At 41.4% G+C, this 18689-nt stretch overlaps 2 protein-coding genes across 2 annotated transcripts in view; one reads left to right on the forward strand and one right to left on the reverse strand.

The window, feature by feature from the left end:
- The window catches only part of LOC100030910 (acyl-CoA dehydrogenase family member 11-like), a 34899-nt gene extending 29181 nt beyond the window's left edge, over positions 1-5718 (reverse strand). Inside the window, exon 1 of the mRNA XM_007490539.3 lies at positions 5367-5718. Coding sequence (XP_007490601.2) covers positions 5367-5591 — 225 coding nt within the window. The 5' untranslated portion in view covers positions 5592-5718. The remainder of the gene's footprint in view (positions 1-5366) is intronic.
- The window catches only part of LOC103092787 (myotubularin-related protein 3-like), a 93672-nt gene that overhangs the window by 55837 nt on the left and 19146 nt on the right, over positions 1-18689 (forward strand). The gene's annotated exons all lie outside the window — the stretch shown is intronic.

The following is an 18689-nucleotide window of genomic DNA, read 5'->3' on the forward strand; positions in this document are numbered from 1 at the left end:
AGCAACTGAAAATTCTTATGCCCTTCTCCATTATAGCCACTCCTTCATTAGAGGGACTGGGATTAACAGAAGAGAATAATTAAGAACTTATTTATTTTATAGCCAACATTTTATATATATTTTAATAGTTGAGAGGGGATGTTAGATTGTTTCCTCTTGTAATCTGAATGCTGTTAGATTGTGAATGTCTAAGTTTGATTACTAATTGCTTGATTCGGTATATGCTTATTTTAAATTAAGTAATTATTAATGATATTTAATGACTTACTGTTGAAAATCCATAATAAATTCCTTTCAGATCATTGTTTGGCCTGCTTATCAGTTCTTATCTTTTGGCAGTATTTTGAAAGTCTGTATTGTCATCCTTAAAGAACTGGGGTTTTCTCCCCTTTGAAATAAGGAACTTTATGATAAACCTGATGTGATGAGTGATTTTTATGTGAGCCCATTTGGAAAATCATGTGATTGTATTTGTTAATAACAGGAATGTAGTGAAGCTGAATTTTAAAATCTACTCTTCACTGTGCAAGTTTGGACCACAATTATTCTGATGATGGATCTTCACTGATATTTAAGATCTGAGGAAAATAGCAATAATATAACCCTAAGATATAAATGATGAAAATTTTGCTTTTGAGGAAAAGCTTTTGAACTTTTAAAATCAACTGCTATTCTACATTTTTAGGTATAAGAATTTAATCTCTCATTAAGACTATCACTCCTTTCTTAAAGGGACTTGCCATGTACTCCTGTAGCTTGAGGATGGTCATTGGGAAGACTGAGGGAAAAACTTTGGGAAAGTAAAGGTAACTTGACTCAGTTTTCTAATTGTGAATAGGAATTTTCCTCCCTTGGATACATTCTGAATCTGTCTTTGGCACCAGAGAAATGGAATTGAGCCTTGTGAGGAAATTGAGTGTGGCTCTTACCTCAATTCAAATTGGTCTGAAGTACCAGTTTTTATGTTGTCCTCATTATGTTCCTGTTTCTTCCGTCATAAGCAAATTCCTCTTCATCAGGGAAATTGATCAGCGGAACACATGAACCCTATGTTAAATCTTTATTTAATAGACCAAAGCTGAAAAATATCTCAGCTATTAGTTTGTAAGATCAAAGCTATTCGTTCTGAAATTGCAATTTTAAAAATACCCCTGGACACAATTAAATAGATAAGTATTTGGCCCTGTTATCTGTCATTAATTATTTAAAGCCCTTTGAATATCTCAGTGTGTTACAGGAATGATTAGACAATTAGGCAATGATCTGGAAACATCTAAGGCAGAATATAATCCCACTCTTTAATTAGGTTATATCAGAAACATTTTTCTATTGGGGGTTAAAAGAAATTTGTGCAATTACTTATCTTAGAGAAAAGTGATTTATGTATGTATGGTCTATCTTTTGTTATCTCTAAGTGACATCTAGTTCTACTTAACACATGTTATTTGTTGTAAGACCAGCAGTTGATTATGGGATGTACATTGTGTTGCAAGATTATATAAGAATATGGAAAAAATCTGAGAACATTATTCTATGTAAGTATGACATCTAGTTTTATTTGAAAATGGTTAGAAACTGGTCAAATTTGACCCTATGTGCCTTATTTGATAAAATGTAGGATAATTTGCCTAGCTTTTTACAAATCCCATCTGAAATCCATTGTTATAATAGAAAAGGTGAAGCATCTTTTGGGTAAATCCATTTATATAGCAATCAAACTTAGGGTTCGAAGCCACGTATTTGCAAAGAATGTTGTCCTCTATAGCTTTTGTATGAGATAAAATCTTTAGCAGAATGTTATCCTCCTGGGGAGGGGTTAAGAGGAATTAAGGAAAATAAAATTTGAGATTAAAGGGAATGCTTAATAATAATAAGAAATAAATAATAATGATGATAAACAATAACACGACAATAGGAGAGATACTGATGAAAAGAAAATAAATAATAGAAGTGAGATAATAATTTATGTATATATGGAGGTACTGAGGACAAATCGAGTTCACTGAGGAAAAACTGTCAGAAAAGACATGGCTGTGAGTTTGAGATTCTTGGCAAGTGCGCTCTTTGTGGTGGCCCAAAACTGGAAAACGAGGGGATGCCCATCAATTGGGGAATGGCTGAACAAACTGTGGTATATGTTGGTGATGGAATACTATTGTGCTAAAAGGAATAATAAAGTGGAGAAGTTCCATGGAGACTGGAACAACCTCCAGGAAGTGATGCAGAGCGAGAGGAGCAGAACCAGGAAAACATTGTACACAGAGACTGATACACTGTGGTATAATCGAACGTAATGGACTTCTCCATTAGTGGCGGTGTAATGTCCCTGAACAACTTGCAGGGATCCAGGAGAAATAAACACCATTCATAAGCAAAGGATAAACTATGGGAGTGGAAACACCGAGAAAAAGCAACTGCCTGAATACAGAGGTTGAGGGGACATGACAGAGGAGAGACTCTAAAGGAACACTCTAATGCAAATACTATCAACAAAGCAATGGGTTCAAATCAAGAAAACATCTAATGCCCAGTGGACTTACGCGTCGGCTATGGGGGGTGGGGGAGAGGAAAAGAAAATGATCTATGTCTTTAATGAATAATGCTTGGAAATGATCAAATAAAATATATTAAAAAAAAAAAGAGATTCTTGGCAAGGACAGTATCACAGCTACAGCTGGTCTCTAGGCTGTAGTAACTCTGATAGGAAAGGATTCCTCCCCCAATAGAGTCATCATCAAATTTTGGGTCTTTCCTCATTCTGAAGAGCAAAGAAGTCTTTGAAATATCATGGCTGAAAGTACCAGCCCTTCTTCTCCCTAAGTTACGCAGAACAGATTAGTTGTCACTCTTTCTCAATTTGCTTATGTTTCTAATGGAACCCTATGTTCTTGTATGAAGTATGAAATCATAAACAATTTGTCTGAGCAAAAGTAACACCCTCCAATATTGATGTAAATTTAGAATTCTACTCTCTATAAAAGTCTTTCCTTTTGACACAATAAACGGGGTTCATGGAGACCATACCTCCCTGTCTAGCCCTTGCCAGATTAATTTTTCTATTAATTCTTATATTGGGGTTCTGGATTGGAAAGGCTCTCCCCATCCCTGTCTATTTGAGAGTCAAGGTCTTGGACCTCAGGCACCATCCAGTCAGCAAAGTTTTGCATTTTCTTAGTCCTCACGAATGTGTTCCTTTCACAAATTCTGGCTAACTGGAATCTTTTCTGCCTACATGACAGCCATTCTCTATAGTTTTGGGAGGGGTGGATAGTTGGGTAGACCACCTCCTAATAAGCTGGTTACCAATTAGAAATGCCTTGAGATGTTCATGGGGGAGGCTGAATAATGAGCTCCGAAGACTATATCTGTCTGGAGGTCCATCAGTGGTCTTTGGTCAACCAATGGGATGATGCCTATCACTGTATTGTTTGAAATGAGAACCAAAAGAATAAACTGATATTCTCACCCCAGATCAGGAGCCCAGGCATCCAGTGAAGAGAACACTAAGCTGGGGGGACTGATTCAGGCCCCTAAATATTAACTGCATCATTTCAACAATAATGACAACAGCCAGCATACCCTGGCTCTATGTTCCTGGGGAAGTGACCTAAGCTCTCAGTGTCTCAGGCAACTCTAAGGTGCCAAACAGCATAGTAGAAGAGACTTCCTCAGAGTCCCTCACACAAATGGCCAATGAACATATGTGCATGTGTGTATGTACATCAATGTCCTATTTTGTAGGATTATTACATTTTCTCCTCAATACAATTCTATGTGATTTCACCTGTGTGGGAAGTTCCCTCTACCAAAGCACAGCTGAGTATTCAGCTCTGGGCTAGAGATGGACAAATGGATGAATGGATGGATGGATGGAAGGATAGAGATAAAGAAATGGATATGTGGACAGATAGGAATATGGAGAAATGGGTGGATGAATGCAGAGAGATAAAGGAATTAGGTAGATTTGATAGAAAAATGGATGGATGGATAGATAGATGGCTGACTGGCTAGATAGATGGATCGATGGATGGATAAATAAAGATAAAGAAATGGATAGATAGACAGATAGGAAGATGGACAGATGGATGGATGGATGTAGAGAGAAAGGAACTAGGTGGACTGGATAAATGGAAGGATGTACTGATGGATGAAATAGAAATAGAGAGATGGATAAGTGGACAAATATGTAAATGGAGAGGTGGATGGATGGATTAATAGAGATAAAGAAATGGGTAGGCAGACAGATATGTAGATAGAGAGATGGATGGATGGAGAGATGAAGAGATGGATAGAAGGTTGGTTGGAGAGACAGAGACAAAAAGAGGACTTAGGACAGTTTGGTTTTTTTTCCCATTTCCCCCCAGCCACACCACTATTGGGCTTCCTTTGGACTCTATCACACCTTCCTTCCCCAGGAAGCTCATTCCTAGGGAACCTCATTATGCTCCAAGACTGACTCTGCCTCATCCTCCTTGCTCCACAGTCTCCACAGTCCTAGTCCCTCTGGATTCCCTGGCTGAGGGCAGGGACATGGCCTCCAGAGCCTCTCTTTGAGAAAGGGGCTCAGAACGGACTTCTCCTCACTTCCCACCAGTCCCTTTGGGACTTCTTTAGCACTTTCTAGTATGTCCCCAGCTCTCTCCATAGCCACCCCTTCCCATTTCCTTTTGCACCCTGTCTTTCCCCTTCAGACTGTAAGCTCTTGGAAGGTAGGGGCTGTCTTCTGTCTTTGTTTTTGCTTGCATTCCCAGAGCTTGGCACGGGGCCTCCTTATTGACTTGCCTGTTCCAGTGGCTTGGCCAGACATTCAAGGAGGACTTTTTAGGAGTGGAGACACAGTACAGGATGCACTACAATCCTTCTCTTGCCATCACTGTTAGTGCATCCCTGGGGCTGCTGTGGGGATTCTCCTCAAAGATGGAGATTGCAGCCCATCCTGTGACACTCTTTATCGTTCATTCCAAATTTGTTTTTTATCCAATAATTTCATTTTTGAACCTGGATTATCCAGTGCCTCAGCCTTGACTCCTTCCTGGCCCTCCATGCCCACTGCCAGGGCTGCTAAGACCCAGCAAAGAAGCTGGCATGTCAGGCCCCCAGGCTGGCTGCCTGCTCCTCTGGCTGCCAGGGTGCTCGTGAGCCCAGAGGTGAGGATCCAGGCCTGTCTCATCTTCTCTTCCATCCCCCTGTGCTTTCCCTTCCACGGTGCCCCCTCCCCTCTCCATCCCTTCCCTCCTCTCACCAGGAACATGTAGATGGGCGCCTTGGCTTTCCTCCCCTAACTGCTGGCTGCTTCTCCCCCCTCCTATCCCTGCCAAGGCTGCCCAGCTCAGTGCTGGCCACCCCCCTGCCCAGCCTCCACACACCTGGGGGGGCAGATGCCTCTTCAGATAGCCCCTGAGCAAAGCGTCCTCCAAATACTGGTTGCCAAGGCTGGGCTGCCCTTGGAAAAATGTGCCAATGCCAGCTCTGGCAAAGGGAATGCCATCCTGCTCAGGCAAGCTCTTCTGGTGGCTCTTTCTCCTGGGTCCCCAGGCAGGGGCTCTCTGGAACAGCTGACCCAGCAGGGCCTGGTTCCACCTGGGCAGCATGGGCTCCTTTCCCCCCAGGGCACTGGGCTGACCTGGAGCGGGGAATTGGGAGGGAGCAGCTCACTTTTCCTGAACTGCCTGGCCTGAGAGCTGTTAGGACTTCTGGAGCACTGCCTTGGCCCCTCCTCAACCCCTCCCCTTGTGCTCTTCCCCTCCCCCCCCTTTTTTCTTCTTGGTCCCCTGATAAACAGGGTAGTGTGCTGGATGCAGACCCAGATGTGTCTTAGCTGAGTGACCTCATCTCTCTGGACTCAGTTTCCCCATCTGTAAAATGGAAAGGCTGGACTCAAGGACCTTCAGGGTCCCTTCCACATCTAAATCCATAACCCAATGATCCTCTCCCTTCTTTCCTCCCCTCTAGCCTGGCTTCCTTTGCTTGTTCATCCTTTCCCCTCCCTCAACCCTCTCTCTCCTTGTGATCCCTTCCCTGACTCAGTGGCGCCAAGGACCCACAAGGAACGCCAAGCTGGGAATGAAAGGAAGGGGTTCCTGCAGTAAGGAGAGAAGGGCTGCCTACAAGCAGCACTCATCCACATGACTGCTATCAATCAGTCCACATTTATTGAGCGCCCACTCTGTATGTTGCAGGCACTAAGCGCTGGGAGTACAAAAAGAGGCCACGCAGCCAGGTCCCTTCTTGTACAAGAAGACATCAGTATGGCAGTGCCAGGAAGTGGCAGAGATGAGTTTCGAACTCGCGTTCCAGAAAAGCGGTAGAATGAGGCTCCTCCCAGGGCGAGGAAGCAGCCCACGCAGGCGCTGTCAAAATCTTTACTGGGCAGTTGCGCGCGCCCCAGAGAGCGGTTAGTAACGGTTGGCTGAGGCCTCTGGATGGAGGGGCTTGGGGGGAGGGGCTCATTTACATATTGTTGAGGTGGCGGCCAATCACGGAGCAGGGGCTCGGCTAATTATTCAGGAGCGGGGTGGGGAGGGCTTCTCGATCCCTGATCTTATGTCCAATGAACAGGCGACTGTCATGCATTATTCATGAGGGGGGGCTTTGTCTGACCCACTCAAGCGTGGTGAGTTTGAGTGGGACGTGCTGTGGCTGAAAGAGGAAGGTGAAGCTCGTGCTGGAGTTCTCGAGGGTAGCCACAGGGTGGAAATTTTTCCTCCTTCTGGGTCTCTGGGTTTAGGCAGTGGAGCCAGGTTTACCGAAATAAATAGACCCCTGGCTTGAGAGGGGGAAGCCGAGGGGCTGGCTCCTCCCCCCCACGCTGTAGGGCCTGAGGGAAACAAGGGGGGAGGGACTAGGCGGAGTGGGGGGGGGGGGGCAGAGCTGGGAAAGCTGAAGTCCGCTAGAGGCCGAGGACCCTGGATGTCAAACTGACTCTGTTGATACCCCCGTGTGGGGTGGAATTTTGTGGGGCTCATACTCCCAGAATGCACTCTGGTGAGCAGACAGGAGACTGAGAGGCTGGCAGAGATCAAAGGGCTTTATGGGGGGGGGGGGGGAGCGCTGTCTGATGGGATCTCTCCGAAGACTCAGGTGCTCAAATGAACTCAGAATTTATAGGGATCTTCCACAATAGCTCCTCCTCTTGTTCGCACCATCTGTGGGACATAATGCTTTTGCATGTCATATTTCTTTTTTCTTTTTTTTAAACCCTCACTTTCCATCTTGGAATCAATTCTGTGAATTGGTTCCAAGGAAGAAGAGTGGTAAGGGCTAGGCAGTGGGGGTTAAGTGACTTGCCCAGGGTCACACAGCTGGGAAGGGTCTGAGGTCACATTTGAACCCAGGACCTCTCATATCTAGGCCTGGCTCTCAATCCACTGAGCTACCCAGCTGCCCCCTGTTATATTTCTTTATCTTGTTCTATCCTCAAGTTTTCCCAATACTTCTAAGCCTATGGGAGCATTCCTTAAGTTTGTAATTTCTAAGCTGAGTCAGAACTTGGACCTGTCCAAGGTCCTTCAGGCTGAAAGATTTAGGGTATGTAGTCAAGTTTATAACTTGTAAGTTTCAAGATTTCTCCCATGAGAAATGGGACCCCCAAAATTCTTCCCAAGGGAACCATAGGAAGGGGGGGCAGCCTCTCTTAGCCACATTAGAAAAGTGTATATTAAAGGTGTATATTTATATAATAATAATAATAATAGATAAAGCTACTTGGGGAGGGGAATGTCTCTACCCTTCATAAGGAAAGATTGGTATCTCCCTAGTGAAGGGCACCTAACTTTTATTCATTTTCTAGAAGTTGCCAAACTATGATTCCTAATACTAATCAATGTATGCTGGGGGGTAATGCATAATTTCATCCTACTGATTTTCACTTGAAAGTGTGAGAATTAAAATTAATATATAGTAACTCCAAATATTATACTTAATAAGATTTATTAAAATAACTAAAATAAAAAAGCCAGAGTAAACTCAGCCTCTGTTGCAAGAGACGAGGCCCAGAGGGAGGAGTTACCAAAACATATACAAATTTGAGATGAAGAAGGGAAAATGGATGCTGGGAAATGAAAAAGAATTCTGGAAGATGGAGTCCAAAGGTACAAGAGTTTTTCTAATTGCATAAAAGTTTGCATTGTTCCCTCTCTTCAGGGCCTTCTTTTCTAAAGAGCTGAAGCATTGTGATTGGTTCAGCTTCCATCACTTTCTGCTTTCTTAAAATCTTAGGAACCCTCTAGTCAGAATGGGGTTTTTGAACTACAATATGAATATTCTCTACAGTTCTTGAATCAAAATAATAAAACAAGGAATTAAATAAGGAAAATTTAGTAAAAAAAAAAAAGTAAAAATACAGACAACAATAATTTATGTTCAGAACAATTTGTGTCCAGCATCTGTAAAACACGGAGTCCCACCACATAGAGCAGTATTAGCCCTTGAATTTCTCTTTAATTTTGAGAGAACACAACTCTCTAAGTGCCCTTATGACAGATCCATCTAGGGATGTATGTGTGTACAGCAAGATCTTCCTATCATAACACAAACTCCTCCTTTGCCAGGGTCATATCTAAGGCAATTCTATTATCCCATGTCATCCAACTGCTTGCATTCAATTGCTAAGCTAATATAATTGCATCCCTAGTATAATTTATGAATCTATTGGTTGTATTAAATGTAATTAATCCAATTCACATTCTTATTTATGGTTACCCATCAGAAAAGAGATTCCACATCAGCAACTATCTCATTTCTAGCCTTGAATTTTCCCAGGACTCATCTGGGTACCCCAATAATATCCAAGTACACTGAAGGATCAATCAAGCCCCGAAGGGTATCTCTCTCCAGCTTTGTCTTGCTTTCTTCCTGGATCTGATTCAGATATGCTACAGTAAAAGGTATAGCCAATTTCACTATATTCAATTTCACATGTACCAGTCCAGTTTACCAAGACCGTCACCAGTATAGGTTCTCCACAGAACCACCAGAGATCTGCCCTCCCTATGCTTGTGTTAGCAAATTCAGGCCTGTCAATCAAATCCCATATATGTGAACACTCTAGTTGTCAAGGACCAGACATGTCCAAAATGTGGTGGGATACACACTGTGTGTTCCCAGTGACCCTGATGTGCTGAGAATATTCTCTTAGTTCCCAGAATCTTGGGAGGGTGTAGGGATGACAATACTTCACAGTGCTCAGGGATCAGCTCTCTAAAGAGTTTGACCATAGTATAATTGCCATAAAATCCAAAATTTAAAAATTGTCTGAGAAAAAAATTTCAGGAAAAGGAGCTTTGATAATTCTTTGCATTAAGAAAATGAATTGTTTGAAGAAGGCACCATGAAGATTCTTGAAGAAACCTCCATAGCATCAGAGGACCCAGAATGAAATTTGGAATTATATGCAACTTCCCGGCCCGCGAGAGGCTGCAAGGAGAGAAGATAGAAACAGGATAGAAGTTTTAGATCCCACAAAGGGCATGAAGGAGCGGACTTTAGAGATGTAAATAATCGAGTCAGTAATCAATTATTGATTTTCGGGAGCCACAGCCTGCTCCGACCACTGGTGGTTACTAATTCAGGCTATTCCCACCCAATGATCTCAATTTAACACTGCACTGGTCAGAGGATAATGCTAGCTCAGAAGGAAAGGAGATCTGAAACTAAAGGCGGTAGATAATGCTAGGTATTAGCATTAGAAGAGAGAGAGAGAGAGAGAGAGAGAGAGAGAGAGAGAGAGGAGAGGAGAGGGAAAGGGAAGAAGTTGCTCCATTGCAAACCTGTCGGTGTCCTCCCAGTGGGCGGGCTGGCTGTGTCACGTCCCATATATTCTCTTTGATATACAAATGAGCTCAATACATATTGATCAGTTACATGATACCTCAATACATATGGATGAGTTACCTGGCGTATTGCCATTGGATAATTGCAACTTATGACAAGGTGAAGGTGGGGTTATTATCCTCAGGCGAGTGAGACAAAGGGAAGCAAGGTTTCGCGCCTAAACTTCAGCCACGCTGGGAATAGAGCTCATTGCCATGCGCAGCTGGACTGCTACATTATAATTGATTGAATTATGGGGTGTTGAACACATTTATTCTAAATGTTAACTCTTATGCCAAAGGGGATTGCCCACTAATTCGCTTTTTGTCAATGCACCTAGCAAACATTGGTTTTGGCCTCTCCATCTATTTGATTTCCTTCTTGTCTCTAACTATTGTAGTTTAAAATGATTCACTGGGGAGACTAGTCTCCCAAAGGATCACAAGGGTGCTGGTGAAAGAGAATTCTTTACTCTATTGTCTATCTTGACTTAACACTAACTTAAGTACCCCTACTTAGTACCTCACTAGACCCAAGACAGGATTAACTCTCCTTTGTCTACCTTTTGATTGAACCAATAAAAACCTTGAACTAGATGGAGGAGTTTGCAAATCACTTACTAAAATGGGCAACAACTCCAGAAACTTGTGAATCCTTTGATAAGAGTTTACACCTTCAGAGGATGAGAGGTATGGATTCCAAACTTGTGAATCCTATGATCAGAGTTGGCACCTCCAGAGGCCTTTGATAAGAATTGACACCTTCAGCACCATAAAAGCAAGCCCCCAATTCCCTCAGATCAGATTTTCTTTGAGAAGATAGCCTGAAGAGAGTGTCTTCTGGAGATAGTTTTCAAAGGAGCTTTGCTGGAGACTTTGGCTTGGATCTTGGAATCAGAGCTTAGCTTCAACTTGGACTCTGACTCTTGGATTACTTCATGGGGTGAGTGAAAGACTGACTACTTTCTTAGTTTCCTAAGAGACCAGCTTCCATCCAGGATGCCAAGTGGTTACTCACTAGCAGCCTTCCTGGTTGAGAGCTAATTTAATCTCTGCCTGGATTAAGCAGACCAACATTTAAATTGATAGGTTGGATAATCTCTCTAACTTCTTCACATTTCTCTACTTTGTTTCCTCTCCATTTTGTAAATATTTGGAAATAAATTTCTGACTCAAGATATAATAAATATTGGAGACCACATAATTTCATAAAATCATTGTCCAACTATTAAATTTAACCCTTACATTTCTAGAAACCTGTGAATCTTTTGATAAGAGTTTACACCATGGACTTAAATTTGGTGTCAAACTTATCTGGCCCTATTGGAAATGGAGCCATGTGCATTCTAGGGCTTCCACTTGCACAGATGTAATAGTTTGATTTTTCCAAGTTACTAGCAGTATATCTGACCCATTCCCACGAGGCATTAGTGTCAGTATATCCTGTTTCTATCTCACTGACTCTTCTTAAATCCTCAGCAGTTGGCACATCAGGTTCAACCCAGATATTTCCTGGAAAGCTGTAGGCTGAATATTCTCTGATTCTGTCATTTTGCTGCTAAGGCTTCCCTTCCATCACTGGGGTAATCAGAAATCTACCAGAATTGTCATATCCATATCTTGCAATCCCAAATTCATAACAACCTGACCATTCTTCCTTCAAGTTTGTAACAGTTAAAAACTGGATCAAGTTATAATTATTAGTGAGCTGGTAGAAGGTAAAAGCATTCTTCCATTCTAAGTTTTTTGGGCTGGCTGTCCAACCTCATGGTTCAGTAGATCACCATAATCCCGACCACAAGGGGGCTAGTTTGGCAATGGGGATCAAAATATTTTGGACTGTTCTGAAGATCAGTCAGCTCTTTTACATTCTTACATTTGAGTTTCTCTAAGAGATGGCATACATCTACTTGTATTATCTGATGCCCCTTCTCTCCTAAGTCTGTCCATAACTGTTCTATCACAATATTAAAAATTCCCAAACCAACAATTCTCTGTCCCACCCCCATCATCAAAACCTGATGAGTAGGAGATCAAATGTATATAAAATCAGGGGTTTCTTCTATAAAACTGAAAATATCAGTGAGAGCGAAGGGGCTCTCTCCTCCCTACATTAATTTTTCTGTCCTAGTTTACAAAAATCCCAAAGTTATAATCAGTAAATCAATGTCCTTGAAGTCAGAGTTTTTGACAGCTTCCTCTCAAGGTAACAGTCTTTCAAAGTAACAGTTTACTTTGCTGCAGTCTTTCTCATAGTCGGCTTCAAAGATTGGTCTGAGAAGGTCTCAACTGTCCATGTCGTCAGGGGGTTTGACTGGGTCTTTCACTCTAGAATAGTGGGTCCAGCCACACACTGCAGTTCCAACAGCTATATCAGTCATCCATAGGACCTGAAAAGGACCTTCCCAACTTGGAATCAGTTTTTATTTTTCCAGAATTGGATAAGAACCCAGTCCTCTGGATGGAATTTATGAACTGGAAAACCTAAAGGAGGTGTCTGTGCAAGTAATGCTTTTTTCTGTAGGGAAGACAAATTTAGAGCAAGAGTGTGTGTATAGATTCTCAAAAATTTATCCCTGAGGTGGATCCCCATTCCATCTGGAGGGGTAAGGATGTCCATACATAAGTTCAAGTGGGGACAGCCCAATATTTCTTCAGGCTTAGTCCTTATTCTCAACAATGCCAGTGGCAGGCATCAAGTCCAAGGCAACTGGATCTCCAGTGTCCACTTGGTGAGTTGTCTTTTTAACTCTTGGTTCATTTTTTCCACCCTTCCACTAGAAGGTAGGTGCCATGGAATGTGGAAGTTTCAGTTTATCTCTAATGCTTGTGTTATTCCTTATAATACTTTAGAGGCAAAGTAACTTCCATTATCAGATTCAATATTATCTGGTAAACCATATCTAGGAATAATTTGCTCAAGCAAAATGTTGGTTATATATTAAATTTATGGTTGGTCTTAATATATTATTGGTGGTCACCAGGGATTTAATTTCTAAATACCAAAATGAATTACTCAAATAAATGGAATTTAGTAGTAGTTTATTTTACAATAGAGGGAAAGATATTAATGAAGAGAGAAAAGGGGGAGAGAGAGAGAGAGAGAGAGAGAGAGAGAGAGAGAGAGAGAGAGAGAGAGAGAGAGAGAGAGAGAGAGAGAGAGAAGAGCGCTCTGGCTTCCTCTGAACCAGTCAGGGGAAAGAAGTCTCAAGATGATGGGCCTTTCTTAGAGGTTTGCACCTTCAGAAAGGGCAAGGAAATAAGTCAGCCTTTATACTCACCAAGGTGACTGTCTAAAAGGAAAGCAGTCTGAAGTCTCCTGCATGAGCTCCTCCAGGGGTCCAGTTCCACAGCCGAGTGTCTTCATTCCAAGTCTGAGTGCCTGTCTTCTAGTCTCTCCTCAAGTGTCTGTCTTCCCTCCAAGTGACTGTCTTCCTGTCCAACTCTGAGTGACTGAATGATCATCATCCCTGTGTGTCTCTGTTTCCATTATTTAAAGATCTTTTTCTCTTGTGTCACCTCCCCTAAATCTTATGTCTACCAATCACAGAAGATGCTTTTCTCCAGAACTGTGCACTCTTTCACAGTGGGTCACAGATCTCCCACTCAATGTATGAAATGGGTGTTCATACCTTTGTGGTTAGTTCACACTTTTTTGTAGTTAGTTCATACATTTTTGTGGTTAAAATGGGTAGATCCATTTTAAATTCTGGGTTTAAACTTTGGGGATTAAAACCTAAAAATAGACAGGGGGTTACAATTTAATTGTCACAATAAATGAAGATTTATTGTAATAAATAACTATATATAAATAAATAAACTGTAATAAATAGATAATCTGTTGAAACTATTTTTTGGTTGTAATAAATAGTATATACTCTGGCATGCTTGCAAAAGAAATCTGGGGACCTGATCTGTCAATCAAGGCGAAGATTCCAAAACAGAATGTTCCCAGGAAAGGCCATTGGAGCCTGACCAGGGGAGATTTCTTCTCTGGGGGTTACTGACCAAGAGAGAGATTGGCTTTTTCTGTTCTAGGCAGAGAGAGACCTTTGGGAGGGCTTCTGGAATTAATCTGAGAAGAAATTAACTTTTGTTGGTGGTTTTGTATAATTGGAAGAAGAAAGAAGATTTAACAGTTGTCCTCCATTTGGAACTATGCCCAAAGGGCAATAAAAGACTGTCTGCCCTTTGATCCAGCCATAGCACTGCTGGAATTGTACCCCAAAGAGATAATAAGGAAAAAGACTTGTACAAGAATATTCCTAGCTGCACTCTTTGTGGTGGCCAAAAATTGGAAAACGAGGGGATGCCCTTCAATTGGGGAATGGCTGAACAAATTGTGGTACATGTTGGTGATGGAATACTATTGTTCTGAAAGGAATAATAAAGTGGAGGAATTCCATGGAGACTGGAACAACCTCCAGGAAGTGATGCTGAGTGAGAGGATCAGAACCAGGAAAACATTGTACACAGAGACTGATACACTGTGGTACAATCGAAGGTAATGGACTCCTCCACTAGGGACAATGCAATGTCTCTGAACAATCTGCAGGGATCTAAAAAACACTATCCACAAGCAGAGGATAAACTGTGGGAGTAAAAACACCGAGGAAAAGCAACTGCTTGACTACAGGGGCTGAGAGGAAATGACTGAGGAGAGACTCTAAATGAACACTCTAGTGCAAATACCAACAACATGGAAATGAGTTCGAACCAAGAACACATGTGAAACCCAGTGGAATTGTGCGTCGGCTATGGGAGAAGTGGTGGGAGGGGGGTGGGGAGAGGAAAAGATAATGATCATTGTTTCCAATGAATAATGTTTGTAAATAACCAAATAAAATAATGTTTAAAAAGTAAAAAAAAAACAGTTGTCCTCCATCTCTCTGACTGTCCCTGAGTCACAGCTGTGACAGAACTGACATTTCCCAAAACCCGTCATAGCCCTTCCTTGTAGAGTAGGGAAAATCTCATCCCTCTCACCTCAATTTTCATCCTGTCCTATCTTTCCCAATAAGCCTCCTTACCTGAGAAAGAAAACAAGAGCATCTTCTCTAGATCTCTTAGTTCACCTTTCAGTTATATAGAAAGGTGACTGACTAACAGGGGGTAGGGGAAGGAATGCAGGAGAAAGAGGGTGGAAAGAGGAGGGAGTGAGGGAGGAGTGGTAGGAAAAATATTAATTAGCCATCAGCAGGGATCAATAGGCAAACCCCAGAATAACCCAGAGTAACCCCTCTAGCAGCATCTCTCATTATCTCTCATCTATCTCCATTATAACTAGGCAACCTGAAATTTCCCCTGGTAGTAGTATTTCACCATTACAACTAGGCACCCTCAAGTTTCCCTAGTACCTCTCTAGCTGCCAGAGTATATACTATTTATTACAACCAGAAATTGTTTCAACAGATTATCTATTTGTTACGCTTCATTGTTACAATCAGGGGAGAGCTAAATCCAGTCTTCACAGTTACAACCAGAGTAGTTGCTCTGGGAGTAGAATAGGCTTCTATCCAAGATATCAAATGATCTACCACAACTAAAAGGTACTTCGCTATGCCAATCAGTACCATCTCAAGAAAATCTACTTGAATACTTTGAATGGCCTCAGTCCTGGAGCCTTTCCCCCATTGGGCTGGTCCACTTTCTGTTTTGGAACAGTGGATAATCCAGTGCATACACATTGTGCTACATATATTCTAGATTTCCCAGTGGCTTCCTTGGTGCACATGATTCAAAATGCCTCTAGCTATAGCTCAATTGACTATCTCTCTTCCATTAGGAAGAAACCATCTACCATCTTCTGTTTCTTTTCCTCCTGTAGCTTTCACCTTCTATGTCTTCAGGCAAGAATGGTATGAGTGGTAGCATTGGTACCTCATCTTCTTCCTCAATTCCAGTTCTCTTAGCTTCTTCATCTGCTAATCTATTTCCTCTAGCTTCAAAGGAGTTACCTTTTTGATGTGTACTACTTACATGGATCACAGCCAATTGTTCTGACTCTTAACATATTCTCAAATGCTTTCTTCAGCAGTTCAATATGTGCTAACTCTTTCCCCTTACTAGAAGTCATTCCTCTCTCACTCCAAATTTTTCTGAATTTATGAACTACTCCCCATGTGCATAATCAGTATATATGTGTGTGTGTGTGTGTATACATACATATATATGTATTTCTTCCTTGGTCTCCCAGTTTTTTCAGAGCCTGATTTAGAGCATATAGCTCACAGGTTTGTGCTGACCAAGTGCTCAGAGGCAGCCTTTATCTACTAAGGCTGCTTTATCACTATCAACAATTGCATGACCATTTCTCCTCTTTCCATATATTACTCTTGAGTATTGTAAACCTCAAAATTCCTTAGACTTATAAATGTTGGAAATTTCACCATTGGGATATTTCATACTTGGAAAATTTCTTACTGATAGTCTATTGGAATGGGAACCCCATTGGCATGGGAGGTTCCTTCTCTTCCCTTCTTAAGATTACTTTAGGACAGAAACCTTTTGCTGAACAATGGAAAGGACTTTGACCTATGCTTAAGCATAGAACAGGAATTTCTTTGAGTCATGATTGATTTTAGAATTGATACAATGGAGATACTTGGAATCAATCTCCACCCTATTCAGTCCTAACAGGATTGAGTAAGGGCTGCAGCCTAGATCAAAATTTAATTATTCCAATCTCTACCCTACTCAGGTTAACAGGATTTAGAAAGGGCTGTAGCAAAGGAGCAAAGATTTAATCATTTGAAAATATGACCTTCAACAGACATGTGCAAAGCCTCTGGGCGGTCCTGGGTTAAGCTAGAGCCTCCATTGGCACAGGGAAATTGATGGACAGTGATTGGTAGATGTGAGAACTGAGGGGAGGCAACTTGGATGGTTTCCTTAAAGATCAGGGGAGTCTGAAGACGGGAGGTTTTTGAGAAGTTGATTGGTGTGGTTCGTGTGGGCTCTGAGAAGCTTGCTCTGAAGGAAGCTGAAAGTGGGGGCCTCTGAGACTGTTTCTCCATTTTGGTCATGTGAGTAATAGGGACTGATCTCTTTTCTTTGCCCCAGCTATCTAAGGGCTTGGGCCTTTTGGCCCAGCCTAAACAGAAGGGGTATTTAAGCCCTATTCCCTTCTCTCCGTTTCTCTCTCTCTCTATCTCTAATTCCTTTCTTACTCCTATTGTAATTAAACTCCATAAAATATTTACTGCTGACTTGATTTTCATTTAGGAATTACATAGCTGAATTCCTTGGCGACCTTAAAATAATATATATCAGTCTTTTAAAGTGATTCCCTTGTCACAGTATCCATCTTTAAAGATATTCCTTTCTCAAGGGATAGGTGTTTCCTGTAAATCCTCCCTGACTTTGGTTTGAAAATCAATAATATCCAAACAATCATGCTCAGTTTCTTCATGTTTTACTTTTCCAGTCAGAAGGGGGGGTTAACAATTTATTTTTTAATTGATAATTTGAAGTGTTTTATTTTTTATTTATTTTGAAATTTTTATTTAATTAGATGATTAAAAATATTTTTCCATGGTTATGTGAAGATAATTTTAGGATTGTGACTTAAAATCTACATTTAATTGGCTGCCAGGAGAAATCCCAAATAAAATACCCAAGTCAGTCTGGAAATTTGTGGTAATTTAATTAATATAGAGGGAAGGAATTTAAGGAGAAGAAGTAAAGAGGATATAGGATTTCTCCTGCCTAGCCTGTGCCAGGGGGAGTTTAAAATTCCTGCCTCTAGGTCTCTGAAGATTAGAGGCTTCTAAGAGGATAAAGTTGGAAAAGTAAAGGAGGGAAACTCAGCCAGAAACTCACCACCGAACCAGACAATAGCTTGTAGCCACACTAAGATGCTGAAAGGCCCAACATGCTGCTATCAGCCAACTCTCCGCTGCAAAAGGTACCAGAGAGAGGAAGTGAGCCAATATATGGACCTTTCACTCTTGTGTCTCCTCCTCTAAATGCCCATTCTTTTTAGTTCTCATCTTCATTGATTAGATTATATCTTTAGAGTTGCTTAACACTTTGTTAAGTTCAACTTTTGTGAGTTACTTAACTTTTTGTGATTAATTTAACCTTTATAGTTACTTAACACCTTTTTGTATTAAGATCTTAAAATAGACTTAGCTTAAAGTTCTAGCTTCACAATAAGGGAAGAGTTAAGTACCTTCATTGTTCAATCAGGAGATTACTTTATCTTCCCCAAAGTATGGTCTAAGTAGGGTAGAATAATTTAGAGTTCCCAAGACATTCCTGATTTTGTTAAACTAAGTATCTTCAGGGGCAGCTGGGTAGCTCAGTGGATTGAGAGTCAGGCCTAGAGATGGAAGGTCCTAGGTTCAAATCTGACCTCACACACTTCCCAGCTGTGTGACCCTGGGCAAGTCACTTGACCCCTATTGCCTAGCCCTTACCACTCTTCTGCCTTGGAGCCAATACAGAGTATTGACTCCAAGACGGAAGGTAAGGGTTTAAAAAAAACAAAAAACTAAGTATCTTCATTGTTACAATCAGGAAATAGCTAAATCCAATCTTCACAATCCACCCTGATGATCATGGGGAGACTAGTTTCCCCATTGATCATTTAATATAATCATCTTGTAGTCCTAAAGCACTTCTAACTACAGATGTATACAATATTCAGTTTCTAAGAGGAGATTACAATAGTTAGGAAGAAGTAGAAAAGAGAGAAAGCAAAAGCAATGTTTTGCTAGGCACATTGACAAAAGTCAAATTAGGGGCAGTCCCCTTATGGCATAGGAGTATACATTCAAATAAATGTTCAATCAAACTTCAGTTCAATCAACCACACCCAAAGTTTGTTCTGGATCTTCTTGATGTAGTGTAGGTTTTCTGGCATCTTTCTGCAACAGT

The sequence above is a fragment of the Monodelphis domestica genome, chromosome 3 (assembly GCF_027887165.1).
Source record: "Monodelphis domestica isolate mMonDom1 chromosome 3, mMonDom1.pri, whole genome shotgun sequence".
In the NCBI taxonomy this organism is placed as follows: Eukaryota; Metazoa; Chordata; class Mammalia; order Didelphimorphia; family Didelphidae; genus Monodelphis; species Monodelphis domestica.